Source organism: Falco punctatus (genome assembly GCF_963210335.1).
Source record: "Falco punctatus genome assembly, chromosome: 5".
Lineage (NCBI taxonomy): Eukaryota > Metazoa > Chordata > Aves > Falconiformes > Falconidae > Falco > Falco punctatus.
Genome location: NC_137584.1, coordinates 17,873,607 through 17,893,208, shown reverse-complemented (window position 1 = coordinate 17,893,208; position 19,602 = coordinate 17,873,607). Strand labels below are relative to the sequence as shown.

Sequence of the window (19,602 nt, the reverse complement as noted above, 5' to 3'; positions counted from 1 at the left end):
TGCTGCCACCCACAGGCTTTGCTTCGGGCCCCAGGGAACCGCTTTCCTGTGGTAACGTTCAGTATTTCAAACAAGGAAAATGCCAGCAGGCAGGCAGATGGTGGAAGCCACTGCCATCCAGCCACCCACCAGCCTCCCGGAAATCCAAAAAACCGAGCAAGAGCATCTGTTTCATTTAGTGGCAACTATTTGTAAGGATCTTCAGCCCCGAAAACCACAAACTGACAGAAAGTTGGTTATAAAAAGCCATCCCGCGCTGTCTAAAAACCCATGGGACAAAAAGACCCGCTATAATCTGTTTAGGTACCTGGGTAGACCAGGCCCCCCGGCCTGCCAGGCCACCGCCCGGACCCGGCCGCCGCAGGGGCCGCCGTGCCGCCTGTGCGCACTGTTCGCTGCCTCGCGGGCGCCAGCCAATCGCCACGGGGGGGGGGCGTGGCTGTGGGGCGTGGCGTGGCGGAAGTGGGCGGGGCAGGCCGTGCGCGGGAAGCTGGGGAGCTCGGCCGCGGCGCGGCAGCAGGTGGGAGTTTCTGTGTTGCGGTGGCGGGCGAGGGGAGCTGCCGTGGGAAGGAGGGGTTGGTGACCGCGGGAGGGGGCCAGCGGCAGCCCCGGGGCGGATCGGTGGCGGGCGGGCCCTGTCTGACTCGGCGGCAGCCGCCGTCTTCCCTCCCTTCCCCCCCCCCCCCCCCCCCCTCCCGCCATTGCTCGCGGTGCCGCCTCCCCGGCGGCTGAGCGCGCGTGTCGTACCCAGGCCCGGCGGCGGCGGCGATGGAGTTCTCCAGCGGCCGAACGCGGCTGAAGCAGGCGCGGCTGGCCGGGGACCGGCGGGAGCTGTACCCCCACAGCCTGCAGTTCTACCTGGAGCCGCCCACTGAAAACATCTCTCTGGTGGAGTTCGAGAGCCTGGCCATCGACCGCCTGAAGCGTGAGTAGCGGCTCCACACACCCCCTCCCCTTCCGCCCCCGAAACTTTTGATTCCTTCTGTCATGGCTGTATGTATTTTTGGCGGGCTTAGATGGTCTCTTTGCCTGCTGCTGATGGGAACTGGGTGCCTGCTCGTGCTGAAATGAACCATCTTTAAAGGCAAACGTGTCGCTTCAGGTATTTTTGAGAGCTCTGAGTGATTTCTTAACGAGTGTTCGGTATGTAGCAGCCGGGACTGTATAGTTTTGGTTTATACTGGTAGTTTTCACGAGCACGTTTCATTTTCTAGGTGTTGTGACATATCTGATGTGTCTCAGTACAGCGATTGTGGCTGGGAGTAAGGGTTCCCCTGAGCTCCTGAAAACTACTGAATCCAGGGTTTCCTTCATTACAGTGGAAACCGATGTTCGAGACATCCGTCAACGTTAGCTGTTTCCCTTTCCCTGTGGACTCCATGGGTCCCAGAGTTGAGCAAGCTGCTCGGGACCTGTGGGCCAACTTAATCTTCCATATTTCTTACCCTTTCGCTCCCCATACTGCTAAAAGCGATTTCTGTGGCCTTACCGCAGTTCGTGGATTTCCCGAGACATGATATGGTTAGATTTTTTTTCAATATGTTGTCTCTAATGTGGACTTTTTCTTTTTTTCCCAAGTGCTCAAGGTAGTTGAAAACCTTGGTGTGAGCTATACTAGAAGTAGTGATTTTTACAAAAGCAAGCTGGAGGCTGAGCTCCGGAAACTTAAGTTTCCCTACAAAGTAAGTAAAAATAAAAAAAGTGAACTCTCTTGCACTTTATCTTGTTTACACCATTCAGTAATTCTGAATAAAAGTAGAGGTGATGAAGTACTATTCCTAAAACTTAAATCCTGCCATTTTGACAGAGAAAATGAGTTTTTCTTTGAATGTATATATTTATTTCTTTAGGATAACCCCCTTCTTCAATAGTCTTACATTTATTGTCTTAAAGATGAGTATTAATACACTGTTGAACACCAATGATAAATTAATTGTGGATTTTTAATCTGGGAGAGATTATTTCTCTGAAATAATAATATGTTCTGTAGGCTTTGGCTGAGGATGACTATGAGGCAAGAAGAAAAGACCATATCTCCCATTTCATACTGCGCCTTGCGTACTGTCAGTCGTAAGTATTTTTTGGATTGTGCTGTACTCTTAATTTGAAATGTATACAGATATATAGCTTTATTATAGACATAGATATTTTAGAGTTGCCTGGGTGCTAAATAAAAAAGTAGGCTCAAACAGCGTTGGTTTTTTTTTGGTAGGAACCTGATTTCACCTGTGATGAAAAGAGATACTTGGGATCAAAATTAATATATAGATTTTGTAGTAATCTTACACCGTTAACAACATGGTAGGTGCCTGCTACAGACCATAAGATCAGAATAGGAAGTAGCAGAGGCCTCAGAAGCCTCCAAATGGAGGAAACTTCACCATGACAGGCCCTGGGTGTCTTTAAACACCCTGACATCTTCCAGGTTGTTCATATTACATCATGCTGCCCTTTCAAAAGACATCTGGGCTGTGGTGAAGATGGTTTGTGGACGTACGTGATTGATGAGCCAGCTAGATCTGGGATGCGTGTACAGTGAGGAACAGGTTGTGGATGTGATCAATAGCAGCCTTCACTGCAGTGACTCTGATAGTACAATTTAAAATCCTGAAAGAAGGGAGCAAGTTGAGTAACATTATTACAGCTGAAATTCTTTCTGACCTTTTCTGGTCTATGTATATTATTTGCGATTATGAATTAACAAGCATAATGCTGGTTTCTTTCTAGTGCTTACGTTAATTGTGTATGTTTTTATAAATTCCCTTAGTCATACTTCTGCTTATTTTTACAAGAAAATACCTTGCTTTATCTATATTGTAAGTTTCTACAACCACCCCTCCCTGCCCCCGCCAGAAGGTAGTATCCTTCAGTAGCCTGGGACTGAAATGGCCCTGAAAATCTAGAAGTTTCTTATTATACAGTTAGTGGCATTTTGAATAGTCAGTTTGGCTTTCATTATCCTCTCTTGTAAAACTTTAAGCATTTAGTTATTATTTAGATGGAACCGTTGCTTTTCTCTGGGAGGCAAGGCACTTTGAGGGTGTTGGTAGTGACACATTTGAAGACAAAAGTTCTGCCATTCTGGAAGGTAGAATTGTCTGTTTGCAAGAATCTGATCTGGAATTCAAGAGGCATCTATTTTTGATTGGTCTGTGTCTTCAGGAAAAATGAAGACAGACTGGGTCAGATTCACAGAAGGCAATACAAGACATCTTGCAAAAGCCTGAAGGTTAGGTATTTGGTTCAGGAGTGGAATCTGCTGAGCTTTGTCTACTGTACTGAGAAAGGAGAAAGGTGGAAGAAGGCATATGTGAATGACAGGGGCTAGCATGCTGAGTGAAAGGCTGCCTCAGGCAAACATTTGCCTTTGTGACTGATGTGGTATCTTTCCCCCACTGCCCTGCATCTCTGTAATGACTCTGGAATCTCCTGGAATTAATGATAGCTGTAGATAATCAGACTGCTTTCTTTCTGTATGCAAGCTGTCTTTCTAAAAGAAGATCCTTGTCTTTTGTATGAGAATTTACTTGACTGCAGTGCTTGCTTAGGATATAAATGGGAGACGTGGTTCAAACCCTGTGTTTTAGGGAAGTATCTTAAGAATTAGGGTATAGGTATGGCAGAGGTGGGCAGCTTGTTGAAGGTGAACCACTGCGCAGAAATGAATACAAGGTATTTGGGGCCACAGAATCAGCAGGAAAGAGCCTTTCTTTGTAGTCTAGGGGAAAGACCCCCTCTTATGGAGGAGAGACCTTGGATAGAGCTCCAGGGCACTCTTTAAACTACTTGCAAATGTGTTTTTATGTTTCTGTTCATATACAGATGGCTTGATTCAGTGTTTCAATAAAGCAGCTTGATAGTGTCCACTTAAACTAGCTTTGTTTGTTTCTTTGAAGAGATGGGCCTAGTACTTACTGGTAAAATAGAAAATAGCCTCTTAAGCACGGTGAGGTGACCGTGTACTGAGCATTCTTCATTCTCTCTTGAAAAGCAGCTATTTCAGGAATGAGACATTTCTATGCTTTAAAACTGGCACGTTTCCCGAAAGATAAAATTGGGAGGCAAGTAGAATATACTGTTCTCTTAAGTTTTTATCATATTAGGTCAGAAAATAAACTTGGCACAAATAATTAGGTTAATTGATGAAAGCTATTAAGGTAGGATTGTTTGAAAAAGTGTACTTAAATGGACATAACTGTAAACTAGGTTGAATTCAGTTCCGTGTGGCAGTTGTGTTTACCGTCTTGTTCTCCTGTGACACCATGGTTTTAAGTTTCCAGTTGACCAACAGTGCCACCCAGGGGTACAAGTTCACATCAACTTGTTTTTCTAGTCTGCATCAGTTCTCACTTATAAATTGGATTGTTTTGGTTTGGGTTTTTTCATGGTTTCACAGAAGCATAATCTTCACTTAAGATGGAGGAAATAAATCTTGCCTCTGGCAGCAAAACTCGTTTGTTCAGGAAACTTTCAAACATACTTCTGTGCCTTTTTTTTTTTTCCCCTTTCTGTCTGTGAAACTTAGCATGGCCTTTTCTCTAATTACTGTTGTTTTTTTTCCTGTATGATAATTTAGACTCATGTGGTGAAATTGCTGCCTCTTACATTTACATGACTAGCATTTACTTTTGTGTGCTTTCTGTAACATTAAGTTGTTGGAAACTGAACTCTCATATTTAATCATGGAATGTGAGCTACTAGTCTTAGGTTCCAGATTTAGGAGCATTTTCATGTCTTCTACAGTACTTCTGTGTTGATGCTTCGTAACAAATACACCACTCTTCCCTCCCACTCCTTGGGGGGTGAAGAGGACTTTTCCCCTGACCCTGGGTGTTGTTCCCTGTCATGAAAGAGCCTGTTCTTTCATATTCTTTTTCTAGTCAGGAATCTACTGATGTGATTTAAACTGTTGAGCATTCTGCATACAAAAAAATTAAGTGGCAGAAGACGAGGAGACATTCCTAACATCTATACTTCAACTACCTGCAAGTGTCTCATCTTCAGCAGCAGCAGCTTGGTTAGTTATCTAACGACAGTGACATTGCTTTTCAGTTAAGCTTGTGGTTTTGATAGTAAGTGTTATTACTAATATGTTCTGGAATGAGAGCGTACAATTTTTAAAAATGTAAAAAATGACTATAAGACGTGATTTAAAAATTGATGTATTAAGAAATATGTAAAGATATAAAAAAAAGTGTACATAGTAAGAAATGATGTAAAATTTTCCAAAAACTTAAGGAAAAAAAAGAACATAAATAATGCCCTAATGATGATATTCCTAGGAAGGTCAGTTTTAAAGTATATGCTGGACATATACAGTAACATAAGCCAACTCATCAGTTCGTTTGTCAACTGTAGGAAGAATCTGAGTGGGTTGTGTGTATTGTCTTAGAGGTAACAGTTGTATTATCTTGTTTTGGTAACTTAAGTGCCTAGATGGGATTGTAGCCTTTGATATGCTCTTCTGAAGGACAGGAAGAAGACTGGCTGGGCTTCAAAGTAACTATATATGCTTGATTTTTTTTTTTCCCTCTTTTTCTTTTTTCCCCTTAGGAGACCAAAAGCAATGTAAAGCTGATAAATTAGGAAAAGAGTAGCATTGTCATATCCTAGGATTTTGTTACAGTCTGAGATAATCACAGAAGAACTGCAGGAGATCAGTCATAAAGGCATTAACTTCCATTTTAAGTTGCACAGACTAATAATATATTCCAAGCACTGAAACTGTCCACAGGGTTGTACTTTACAGGTTACCGTAACAGAGCCTTTCCATCTGGAATTATAATTTAAATAATAATTACTTTTCTCCAAGCCATATTTCAAGCAGAGGTTTTTTCCACAATAACACAAACAACTCTGTAGCAATTCACTGGTCCCCTGTGGGAAAAGATGCTTATATATTGTAAGGAGATCATGTAAGACTGCAGTATTTCAGTGCTCTGTGAATTGTCATGGCAGTAGCTTACAGCGTGGCTCTCAGAGGACGATTTAAAAGGATACTCTGTAACAGCGAGATACATTATCATCTATGTTCTCTGCTTGTACATACAGGGTGGCGTTTGTTACTAGTATTGTGGTACGTGCTTGCTGTAGTTTTAAGTAATGTGCTGATGCCTGGGAATCTGAGTGCTGGGATGTAAAGAGGAACATGATTACATAGAGACTGGTGTCAGTGGTGTTTTTCTTTTAGGTTGTCTGCTGACTCCTGTCCCTGTGCTCTTGTTTATGCTCGCCTGCAGTTGCTAATCCCCTTTTGCTCTTTTGACAAGTGTTAGAAGTTACTTGTGTTCCTCAGCCGAGTTTATTGTCATGTATTTTCCTTTGGCCTGCTTCCAGGTGATTTGTTGCCTTTCATAGAGCACTGTTGTTAGAGTATCTGAGATATGTGTGTGTTCCGTCAGCTGGAGATACATTATGATGCCTACTTCTTTTAATTCTCACTTTTGGGGTAATAGCCTTATTGGATTGTGATATTAATTTTATGATGAAGAAATACTGTGCTGTGTGAACGGAAAAAAACCCTGTCCTTTAAATACTAAAGGAGAATGCTATCTGTAGTCGGTGTTCTTACCTAGAACAAGTAAGAAATGGTGAGTACCATTTAAAAGAGACTAGCAGCTTTGATACCTACAGAACAATTTTTAGTGCTGAGATTGACTACCTCTGTTCTTCCAAAACATGTACAGTCATGCTTCTTTGTGTATTGTCTTTTCTGATTGAGCATTCCTTCGTGAAGGTTTCCTGCCTTCTCTTCCAAGCTCCTCAGTTTGGGGGTCCCATGCAAAAGTCGGCATTAATTTAATGCTGTATTTACTAGGTTTGACATCTAGTTTATAAAGAAAGAAAGAATGCAAAATCACCAAACCTATTATGGTTTTTTTGGTTGTTTGCAGAGAGGATCTCAGGCGTTGGTTTCTTCAACAAGAAATGGATCTCTTGAGATACCGCTTCAATGAACTAACTGACAGTTTAAGACAGAAATTCCTGGAACATGTTCACTTATCATTTGAAGCTGTAAGTATGTTACTTTCTGTATTTGTGTTATGTTGCATGTGCCTCTTATCTTTTAAAATTCTCATTAAGATAGTTTTAGTACTTCTGTTTAAAAAATAAAAAGTGCAGTTATGGTTTTAAAAAACAACCACACAGAACTTGTGAATTTGGAGAATAGTGTGCATGCCACAGAAATGTGGATTAAATTATGTAATTTTGTGCTGCAACAAGAGAAGCTCAGTCTGCTTCAGTCAACCAACAACTAAAAAAATGTGTAATGACGAAAGTAAGTTAACAATGTTTACAAAAGCTGATAGGAGGTATTTTTGAATCAAGATTCTGGATGGGCTAGCTCTAGTCTATGTTCTTCAGATATGACATTTGTATGTCTCATCTGTCCATCAGGGGGGAAAAAAAATATATAAAAAAAATTTGCTTTCTTTTATCACATAATTCATCACTTACATGTAATTCTCTTAAAGGTTTCAGTGATAAGAAAGCAATGTCTGTGTGTTTTTCTGACCTGATGTATGTGTGCAATCCATTCTCATCAGATTACTAATTTCACTCGGGAAATAGTTTTGGTCAATATACGTTTTTATGAATAAACTTTGCTCTGGAACCTTTGCAGTCTTCTAACTACTTTTAAGATGGTGGCTTCTTGCTATAGTAACCAAACCACAGTGACCTGGTGACTTTGTACACAGTACCATTTAATGAATACTGACGCTTGGAAAACGATGTGAAAATTAAAAAGACATGCATTCAAGGAATACTTGAGATAGCTGTTGAGAATGTAATTAAAATTTCATAATCAAAGTATGAAAATCCTGTATGGATTGCTCAAGAACATATCTTATTGTGTAATTGTCACTGTGGGTTAAAAATAATAAGCTGCTACTTTGCAAGTATATTTTTGATGCACAGTTGTATGTTTTTGCATGCTAAAAATAATTTTGATTCTGCTTGTTTATGCATGTTATGTGACTTACTGGAGCTATAGGTGTGTAACCAAGACCGATTAGCTTTAAAAAAAAAAAAGCTGGTATTAGATACAATAGTTAAAAAATTGCTACTGTGTTTATACATTTATATGTAATTTTAGAAGAAATTATGTACAATTAAATAACAGTTTTATTGTTACGTAGACTTCATACATTCACATACATGTAAATTAGACTTTTTAATAGCCCATTTGATTTTGGCCCATTAGGTACCTGCTATGGAGAATGCAGAATGCAAGTTGTGTCCAAAATTCTGTAAATGCTCTTATTCCACAGTTTTTGCATTCTTGTTAGAACTTAGATTCAAAGCTTTTTTCCCTTTTGACTTAAACTCTTTCTAGTTCTTTATGAAACTTATGAAAACCTTTAAAAATACCAAATTTGTGTAGACAACTGTTTTGAAGTGCTTTAGGGGTGTTGCAAAAGAGTTCCAGCTGTTGCATACCGCTTCATTTTTCTGAGTGGATTAAAGGAAAATTTCTATTGTGGTTTCTATGTTAATGATTTCAATAGTTTTGCATTGCAGTGATGAACTAGTTTGTTAGAAAGCTCCAGCCTTGTCTGTAGCTCTCAGAGTAAACTTAAATTCATAAAAATTAATGTACAGTTATCACTCTATTAGTAGACTTTCTCATAAAATACGGCTTAATTAGAAATAACTTAAATGTTCTAAAATATGTGGCTGACATGCATTCTCTGTTGCTGGATTGAAATACCTGGCACCAATGCATGCTGCTGCTGAAAGATGATCTATGTAGTGTTGAGAATGAATTTGTCTAGCTAAACAGTAACACATGGGCCTTCCTAGGTCTATAGAGAGACTATCGGAAATGTCATTCTTTGGTTCAGTAGACCTTGCAACGAACAGTGTGTTTGTGCAGCTGTATTTCCGTTGCTTATTCCCCAGTCTCACATTGTCCTGTCACAGTTTCAGTATTCAGGCTTGTGAGAATAAATTAATGTTTGTAGGAAATAGCTAGGAGTATGGCTTGGTTCTGTGCTATTGAATGTGCCTTCAATATATCAAAATGATTAAGAAGGTTTTACTTCTTTACGTCTATTGAGGCAACAAAGCATAATTTCATTGAAAATGACTTCCCTGTTTCTACTTTTTTCCTCCCTTTTGATTCCAGTGGGAATTCAGGCAAAACGAATCCCTACTTGCACTATCATCCATGAAACATTTGAATACTAAGGAATTCCATACGTATCTGAAACAGGTCTAAACTTCATGGTGTTATGTAGGAGCCACTAAAAAGTAAGGCCATTGTAAATGTAGTATTATTTTTGTGAATGTATTTGTAAGAGGTTTTAGAGAGGAAATGATCTATCCTCTTCATACTTCTGTGTTGGAAGTTACAATGTTTTCAGGCCTTATTGTGCATAAAACAAGATGGAAATCAAACTTTGTGCTCCACGTGTTAGAAAAGGGTATGGTCTTCAGGAAAAAGAATTAAGTTCTGATACTACAATTCAGTTTCTATATTGGTAACTGGATGCACATTCTACTATGGGATTTTAATTGCTTAGGATATCCTAAGAAAGTTACTTGTATTTCTTTAAAGAGAAATGCTTTGCATTTTCTAGATAATCATTCTGCATTTCAGAATTGTAACCTGAGATAGGCCTGAGCTGCTGGGCTATCAAGACTTTGGTGTAGCTATGTCTCTAGTTAACAATTCTAAGAACCACTGTAAGAAGCAATTCTCAGTGTTTAATAAAAGAACTGGTCAACTTTTTGTGGGGAGGAGGAATAAGTGAATTGTCTTGTATGGTTTTGTCACAGTTGTCTTAATTTACAGCACTGACGAAGTGAACCTAACATTGAGTATTCAATCACTGTCACTTACCTCCTTTTCATATTTGCTTACATGCATGAGAAAGTGAGACGTTTTCATATAATATTTTGCAGACTAATTCCTGAGATTTTGTGAATTACAGATTGAAAATGATTCTTTTATAGAATCAAGAACTCTTCGGTCCTATCAGGGATAATACTTAAGCAGCCATTAAAGTTCTTTGACGACTTTAGTGCCGAAGATCTTATTTAGCAACTTTTTTGGAAGAATGAAGTTGTTAACAACTAGAAGAAAAAAAAAATCAGACTTTTTGAATTTTTTTTTGTGTGACAGTTGGCTGTGGAGAGTTTGAAATGATAGTAGTTCTGATCTCTTGATTAAAGATAATTTTAATAAAAGAGCAAGAGCTTTCTGAAACTAAAAATAGAAATGAAATTTAATGAAAATGAATGTTTTAATTTTTATAATAGTATTTCTCATGTCTTGGGACTGACATTTATATTGCTGATGGAGCAAAATGCACAGGAAAGGGTTTATTACAATTAAGTAAGTACTTCCTCTGGGGAGTTTTACCTGTTTATAAAGATGCCCTTTATGTGCAAAAGGAGGGATATAAACTGTCAAAGTATTAGATTAAAGATAATGACTTCAGTATAATGAATTTGTATTTGAACATGCATTGGATTATGGTAATTCAAAATCTGTACGATGTGAAAATAAGCTTCTCTACATTTAGTATAAATTACAGAAGTTTGTAGCTTATGTAAGTTCTTCCTTGAAATATTTTATAAAGCTGTCACTGGATTAAGTTAGTGCATCTTTAGTATTTCTGAGAGAAGCCTCTGGAACCTGGACTTTCTGAAAAAAATGGGAAGTTTGCTTTCAGTTTGTATTTGAGACATTTTTTTGAACCACTGAGAGGTAGATTGCATTTTAGTCACTTGTAGGAAGTAGCTTTGGCCAATTTGTTTTCTGGCAAACGAAGATGCCTGGACTGGTGCTGTGCAGCCTAATGAAACATTGCTGTGGTGCGCAAAATTTTACAGTCCTCTGAAATGTTAGTGTTTATATTATCCTACCAATTTATGCCAGCATGGGCAAGATACAGTGTGTCATGTTGAATAAAATACCAAGAAAGAAGAGTGTAGAAGGAAAACAAGAATCAGACTGGAGGAGCAGCAATGATGGACAATCTTGCCTTATTTATTTATTATTACTTTTTTCTGTGATGGTGAGGTGTTAATTGTACCGTAATGTGAAACAACAGCCTCATGAATGTACGAATTTCCCTTGTTGCAATTTCTGTACATTTTTAATTATTTACACTTTTATTTTGAACTCTGATGTAGATGTCTGTAGAATGTTACTGAGATTGGGACTCTGCTGGAGTCTTTGGCAGCTGTTATTCTTCTAGTTCGTTGTAAGTGGTGGTGGTGTGGTAGGGAGTTGCCTAAATTACAGTGGTGTTTTCCTTTTGTTTAAGCATGCATATGTTAGGTTGGATTGTCACATCATGGGTGGCAAGGGCTCATGTTGTGCTCAAGAACAGAGACTGATGGGGATTATTTGAAATTTTATTATTGTTACTTCTCAGAGTGAAAAAACTCAATGGGCTCAACTTCTGAGGGGATGTATTCAGCATCTCTGACAATAACTTGCTTCAGCTTTTGCTTTTTGGCCAGAATTTGGGACAGCAGTGAAGCTATTTTCTTTTTTCCTTTCGGTTAAAGCATTCTGTGTAGTGTAATGAGTGTCTGGCTCTGAATTTGAACATCAAACCTCAGCCTTTTTTTTTTTTTTAGGGGGTGGAGGTGTTTTAAAGAAGTTTTTGCCTGCAAATAGTATAAAAAATAATATAGACTGTTGTACTTTATAGTATCTGAGACTAGTTGTTTTAATTAGTTAATTTTGATCATTTGATTTCTAGTGTAATTTTCTAAACAGGTTAGAAGCTGTTGGTATTGAATTAGAAAATAAATTATTTAAGATTTGTGCTGTTCAGACACTTCTAAACTGTTTTAGGTATCTTTCTAAAAATTAAAACATTGTTTTGCAGGTGATTTCTATCTTAACAGTCATTTATACACCTTACATGAATAGCTTCCCCCTCAAAATTGTAGTATTGAGAACTTAAACAATTCAGAATTTAGCATCTTTTCTCAGAGATAAGTTGTGGTTGAACCATGGTGTCAAAGGTAATGTTAACAGTATAGCCTCCTTTCCAGTAAACAGAAACACTGAAGAAATTTAACTTTCAAACTTTACATTTGACAGTAGCTAAAACTTTTAGGGGCAAACAGAAGTGATTTATTTAAATATTTTAAATCCTGCTGTCATGCATAAAGCATCTAATTGTTCAGCTTAGAGCACTGGACTTAAAGGAACATTTGCTAAACTTTCTAATCAGTGCTTCTCCAGTTCTCTTGTTCAGTGAAACTTGTTTTTATCCTTATTGCACGCTGGACCTAGGTCTGTAATTTTGTGTGTCTTGACTTTTTATGAAATACTTCATAGATAGCTTGCTGTCAGATGTCCACCAAATTTTGGGAACTGTTTAAGGGACAGCCATTTGATTTTAGTGTTACGTGGTTTGTCAGCCTTTGAATATGTTCAGATGTGAGAGTTTCCTATTTCTGATGTTTCCTTGTCCTGAAAGAAGTGCTACATTGCCTTTCTTGACGCGTTGATGTGGGACATTCAGTATGAGAAGAAGATTCTGCTGTATAATTGTTTCTTTCTTTTTTTTTTCTTTTTTTTTTTTAAAAAAAAAAAGAACAAGAAATACTTGGTAATCTGTTCCCTGTTTCTATCACAGTAACAGGAGAATCATGGAATGGTTCTGAAGGTATTTCAGAATGTTTTCAATGTATTCTGTACTTAAAAAAAATATTTAAGGGACAGTGCTGTCATAATCCAGATAAATAGTGAAACTTTTTATGTATGGCATGTAATTTTGAGCTCCCAAGGCACGTTAAATAGTCTATGTGCAAAGTCAGTCATGTAGGGGGCACAGGAAATCCTTAAGCAGCACTCAAGAAGTAAATGCTGACATTTAAGGTTACAGAGCCTATGAGAGAGAATATGCAAACACAGGTGTGCAGTTGAGATTTACATTAATTCAGGAAATTAAAGCATTAAAATCTTACTATAAATGAGTAATTACAGCAATGCTGCCTTGACAGTCTCTGGCAGTGAAAGCTACTAATACAGATTTTTCAGATATTTAAAGGGAAATATAATGAATATTTAAAATATTATAGTAATAGAAAATATTTAAATCTCAAAGTAAGTTCTTCAGTACTGAAGGAATTATATAAAGTAAATGGTTTTACAGGTAAGTGATACTCGGGGGTTTAACTAGAAAGTTGTTTTTCTTTCTTGCCACAAGCTGTGGGTTATCTGCTCTTTCCCTTTGTTTAAGTTAGGAGTGCCTGATTTTGTGTCTGCCAGTTTGGAGTTGGGTGACATTATGCCCAAGCCCCATTTTGTGACATAACTTTATCAGTGAAATTGGTTGTCTGTGTGGTTTTTCACATGTCCTGCTACATACGTACCTTGCCATTCATCCCCCTGTTCCTACACCAGCCTTTTCACTTGTCCTTTTTGCTTTTTTTCTTGTTGCTGGTTGTGCGTGCTGGTCTCAGAAGCCTTTGAGAAATGACCATACTTACACTTTTTTGTTGTAATAGTGCTTTTAGACATTCATAGTGTGAGATAAGTCCTAGTTCATTGATTTGATATTCTGATAGCCTATTTGACATAATCAGAATATTTATGGTAACTGCCACAAGTTGTTACTGAAAAGCTTTCAGCGTGTCTGTAAGTTTCAGGAAAACTGCAAGATATCTGGGTCATTGGCATTCCTAGAAATTCCTGAATTAAGGTGTCAAGCTTGCTATATCGTTCAGTGTTTGGTCTTACAGGACCTAACACTGGGAAGCAGTTACCATGATGATGATGATGATAATCTGAAGCCATAAAAGTGGAGTAGATTTATTCTTTCCTTCACTCTGCTGCTTACCCTTTTCTTGCCCTTCAAGGCTGTGCCTATGTATGTTACATTCCATAGTAACTCCTATATCTTAGGCTGGATTTTTGCATGCTCCTGAAACGTAAATAGTCAACTCTACTATATTTTGCTTCTTTCAGCAGTTGTTTTAAGATATTTATGAAAAGTGATGATAGTATTCTCTTTAGAGTTTTATTTATACTTTTTTTTTTCCTTCTAATATATGCCAACTTGGGCTTTATAGCATTAAAGGAGAAACTGGGTCAAAAGTTACTTAGTCACTGGTATCTTCGCTTTTGCTTAATAGCGGAGTGCCCTGGATTGGCAACTAACATGCCAGTTACTGTAAATTAGTATTTGGATTAATGTTTCCTTAAAAGGAAACTCCACTAGCAGAAGTCTAAATTATCTTTCTTTTCGTTCCTTGTGAATTTAACTTATGTTAATTTCTGTAATTTTTCACACTTCTTTCTTTCAATGAATTTGACTGTATTTCCTCAGCTGTTGCTCAATCCTTCTGTTTCCTAAAATGACAATCAACAGAACTTTACTCTTCAGTGCCTTTTCATTGAACTTTTCGTATAGGAACTGTCACTCCTCTAATTTATCTTCAGACAGCTGCCACATATTCTGGGACCTTTTAACATAAAATTTTGGGAATAGCTCTGACATACTAATTTTGTTGTTCTGTCCTGTTTCTCAAATCACTCTAGTCCTCCTCTTCTTATCACAAAGTAACCCTCTAACTTCCCCATCTCAGCATCTTGCATTTCTACTTTCTGTTTACCCATCTCGGCAGAAGCAATGCCTAATTTTACTCTTTAAATACTGGGAGATTCTTCCACACTGCTTCAGTGAAACTAATAATGTAATTAAGCTGTTCATAACCCTTGTTTTAACAGGGTTTAAATTTTGAAGAAAATTTAACTATTCATTGTCTGTTTTCAAGGAATGAGCTCTCCTGCCAATATTATATTCAGTACTTCATCACTAAATTAACTGCATGTAGCATTTTCAATGCTTGCTTCTTGCTGCTTCTTTGTCCTAAGTTCAGCTTCAGGTCTTTCTGGTTTTTCTCAGCTACAGCTTTTACTTCCTCTACTAAAACTACTTTCTAGTCTACTCAGTCATGATTCTCTTCTCTCGTTGTGTAAGGCTGTGGATATTTGAATTATTTTCTTTTAACTTCCTCTTTCTGTGTTGTGGTTCTGTGGTGAGTGCGATAGGATTCAGTTCTTCAAATTTTCTTCTTTTTCATGGATGTGGTGTCACTATTACTCTGGTCTCAACCCTTACCTGATAGCTAAAGATACTTTTTTGCTACTAGCTCTTTGTTTTCCGTTAGTTTTGTCTTTCCCATTTTCTCTTTTGGATGCTCTCCTAGCTTATGTTTGGTGTAGCAAGGCTGTAGTTTTCCTTAGAACACCATTTACTACTTGGCATTGTCACAAATACCTGCTTTGAAGACCTCATTCTGAGTTTTAGCATTTTGTCTGCTTTGCCTTGCATAATTTTAACTGCCCAAGACCTCCCACTTGTTCTTAGGCATCAGATGAAAGATTGTGCTTTCAGCATCTGCAGCTGAAGGTCTCCGAGTAGGTGATACATCTTGTGTTGATTTGGAAGATCCAGTGAACTTCTGGTTCCTTTGCACTTGGTTCTTGTGAAAACTTGCCACAAAACTCACTCATCTTAACCAGCCAGACTTTGTCTCTCTCTGGACACTGTTTAAGTGTCTCTGTTCTTCCCACATGGACCAAAATGTTCTGTGATTGTTTTCAAAATGCTGTGTTTCTTTGCTTTTTGCCTTTGCCTCTTTTAAGAGCGCTTTGAAGATGACAGTTGTTTCATTTGCTGTGTGCATGAACACTTCACAGCTTTGCTTGCCAACTCCCAGTACCTGTATATTCGTGTCTCTCTGTGGTGGTCATCGTTCTGCTGCTTTACTTTCCTTGCAACCTTTTTTTCCTAAAAATCCTAACTCTACCTTCCAGTAACATAAGTCCATTTCTTCTTGTTCTGTCCACTAATTGAGAAAGGTAGGGTTTTTGTTTGTTTGGGGTTTTTTCGTCTTCTTTCTGTTTGCCTTCTACACATAAGATGACTAGTTAGGCTTTCTTGTTTCTTCTTCTAGCCTTTCTTTGTGTGTGGTGGTTTGTAATTTTTGCATGTCCTTTGCCATTTTTAGTGGGGCGATATCTTTTTCCAAATGTGGTGTCAGCTGGTCAGAATACTCCTGACCATTACCAATTCTAAGATGACATGGAAATCAAATAAATATATTCTTCACACTTCACCCCCATGCCAATAGCATGATACAGTGACTCCCAAGCTGGGGATGGGGAGGTTGCACAACTGCTTTTGTCAGCACTCCTGGTTAGTCAGGTTTTCCTCTGTTTGTACGGGACTGGCTTGGATGTAAAACCATGAAGCGTCTCTGCTGAAATACAGCCTTCAGTTTTAGACCAGATTCTTTTGTCTGATTCCTTTCTTTAGAGCCCTTGCAGTGTCTCCAGTTTCCTGGCATTTAAAGATGTAATCTGCCCCTATTTTAATATGCACGTTAGGAACAAAAATACTGAATTTTAGCTTAAAATTACATAATTGTGGAACTGAATATGTCCTTTTATTTCTGAGTTAAATTCTTCCATGCGTGGCTTTTCTGATTGGTTTTGCACCCAGGTAATAGGAGTTTCAGTGGAACTGTTTGGTCATTTGCTCAGAGTGTCTTATGAGAGTGACTTCAAGGACTTTTGACACAATATGACACCTTCTTTTTTTCCCCTCTATCCCTGAGATCTGTTTCACTGTCATAAAGGCAGTGAGATTGGCTTAACACAAATTTTTTTTGACAGATCCATGTGGGCTGTTGCTTGTCTCCTGTGGTTTTTCCTAAGTGCTATCAGGTGCTTTGATTTGTTGCTGTACCTTTCTAGGAATTTAACTTCATGTGATGGAATGGGGAGTGGAGTAGAATGTAAAGGTTTACCCTAAATTTATGTTTCAGTTACGTTCTGGTTATCATCTTGACTGTTCTGATTTCCTGGACCCGGCCTTCATCTTATCTTCAGATAGTTTGTTCCTTGAAATAGACATATTTCTTCTTTGTTGCTTTCACAACAAATGAAAATTAATAGTTATTATCATGTCTTTATCTGTGGTATAAGGATGATGTATAATTGAATTTAGATTCCTTGCAATGCTTCTGTTCTGTGTTATTTTTCTGCAGAGTGCAGAAGAAATAAACTTCAAAGTCTAGTGTATTTCTTTCTATGTTGCTGTTTCCTCTCCACAGAGCATAAAAATCTTGTGTAAATTATCCTAGAACTTCTTCACCTCTGAAAAGCCTCTTGAAATTTAAAAATAATGATTTTTTTTGTAACTTCTAAGTTACATGCTTTGGTTTTGGGTAACTGTCAGTTGTCTCAAAATTTAACCATCTTAATTTTTTTTTAATGCTGTTATAAAGCACATTATTTTGATAAAATGCTTTGGATCATAGTATATGGGGAAAGAATAACAGATGGGAATGAATAGTCAGTTGGGGGAGCTAAAGCTCTATAGTGCATCTGCCAGCATTTGAGAGGAAATAGTAAGAACTGCAAAAATAAAAGGAATGAGCAAAATGCATTAGAGTTAATTTTTTTCCACAGTAGCTCTTTGATGTTGAGGTTGAAGTGCTTTTTTAGCAGTTTTAAGCAGTAGAAATTAAACTTCTTTAATTCCCATTTTTATGATCACAGCACTCCTATGAGAGACTTTCTGATATCATTATTACGCTTTCTTCAGAAGCATTTATCTCAGTAGTGGGACAGTTGTATAAATATTTGTAGTTTAGCATCTTGAAAAAATGTTTTATGGCAGCCTTTACTGGGTGTGGAAGATCCTAAAGTCAGATTTGGATTAGTGAGAATGGGACTAGTTTGTGTCCTTAGTAAGGACAGATAAAGGCAAAAGAAAATGCTCAGTGTTGTGTCTGGCCACTAAAAGGCTGTGACTTCGTAATTATGCATTTTGGTATGAGGTGTATAAAGCAAATTCTTCTGTTTGGGTTTATGGTTTTGCATTTCAGAGGCATCACATAATATTTTTTCCTTTTCCAAACAGGATAGGGAAAAACCTTTAAAATTGGAAGCTGTCTAGAGCCTAATTTTACTGTGTGGAAACTTATGCCAAGCTCAAACAGTAACTGTGTCCAAGTAGGTTGCAGTTTGCATTTGTTAAGGAAATGATGCTGAATTTTATCTTTGTTTTCTGCTACTTGAATCTTACATTTGCTTGAAAACCAATGATGCTTGTCTTAGAGGTGACAGCAAAGGTCAGAAGTGACGTGTGTCTAGGTGGCAAATAGTGCCTTATTGCCAAAGTTAGCTATAAATATGTATTCTGTCACTTGGCTCCATGCTTAAAATAACAATAGAAACAAAATTATGGAAAGGCTTAGAGTAGGTCTTCTTTAATTTTTTTAAAATGCTAGAATTTGTTAAATGAGACAATGAAACATGTATACCATTGGCACTTTAAGAAAACATGGATCCTAAAGTGTTTAATTTCAAAGGAAGTAATAAACTCAGTCTAATCATTTACATTTCAGAAGATAAATTTAAGTGACACCAAGTGGTGGCTTTGTCACAGAATTCACTGCTCCTTTTTATAAAATTGTCTTTTGTTCCTGATAAAGAAAAAAACCTCCACTGATGTTTAGGTTTATGGCTACCTCTTGCAGTTAAGTGTAGTTACATATTAGGGGAAGAAAATCCTAGGGAGACCTCTTTCTTCAGAAGTATTAGCAGGGAATCCAGTTCAACCAGTATGTAGTACTCTTTAGGCCATCGTACTGCAGTCCCAAGGATTTGGTAGGTCAGCTGGTGGGTCTGTTTGCATATTAATGGATTTCACAAAGCAGTCTTACTACCAAGCTACAACCCAAAATAATGGGCTTGATTGCAAAACAACCTGAGTATTGTAGTGGGCTAGCATTGTAGGGGATGGATAGATGATGTGAATCTTGATTAAAACATTTAGGCTTTAAATTAATTGCAGGATTCTCTTACAGACTTTTTTAAATAAAGCTTGATTCACAGGAGAATATAAACATAAATCTGAGAGGGAGAAGTGTTGCCTGGAAGGAGGGAAGAACATGCACTTGCCATTTCTTTGTGCACTGACAGGGTGGGTGAGGAGGGGTCTTTATTTACCCTTCCCTAATGGGTCCTTGAACAGTAAGCATGACTTTGTTACTAGTCATGGAGAAAACTAGCATTTTGCTGCAGTAATTCTAGTTGCGTGTATTTATTTGCACATACGGTATTGGACATGTTCTATAAAATTGTGGAATTAAGTACTAGATATGATTGAAGAATATATAGCTACTGGGGATGTCCCTTTTCACCTTCTTAAACATAATGAACAACAGTTTGTAAATGATGCAAAATGCTAATTAAAAGATTTAATTTGGTAATCATCTTGGTTTGATTAGAAACAGATGCTGGTTACCTGCAGAAGTCTAAATGGAGCCTTAGAAGATAGCGCTTTTTTTGTTAAAATTGGCTACTGAAGCTAAGTAAAACTAAACCACAAACTGTACAGTTACTTATGCCCCCTTTAATGCATCGGAGCACTACGATTCTTACTAAATAGCTTTGTGTGGCTCATTATTTGAGTTAAATAGGACTGTTAGAGTCCACTGTAAGGTTGAATCCTTCTGTACTGGGTGCAATACATGCTCTTTCTTGTTGGAAGTCCATTCTCTTCCTGCTTTGAAAAAGTTAGGGGCTTTAAAAAAAAAACCTGCAAA

At 37.9% G+C, this 19,602-nt stretch overlaps 1 protein-coding gene across 1 annotated transcript in view; it reads left to right on the top strand.

The window, feature by feature from the left end:
- Nucleotides 1-425: 425 nt before the first annotated feature.
- PRIM2 (DNA primase subunit 2) overlaps nucleotides 426-19,602 on the top strand; it is a 125,620-nt gene continuing 106,443 nt past the window's right edge. Inside the window, exons 1-5 of the mRNA XM_080389902.1 lie at nucleotides 426-520; nucleotides 752-925; nucleotides 1,579-1,682; nucleotides 1,991-2,070; nucleotides 6,894-7,014. Of these exons, the coding sequence (XP_080246028.1) occupies nucleotides 769-925; nucleotides 1,579-1,682; nucleotides 1,991-2,070; nucleotides 6,894-7,014 (462 nt within the window). The 5' untranslated portion in view covers nucleotides 426-520; nucleotides 752-768. The remainder of the gene's footprint in view (nucleotides 521-751; nucleotides 926-1,578; nucleotides 1,683-1,990; nucleotides 2,071-6,893; nucleotides 7,015-19,602) is intronic.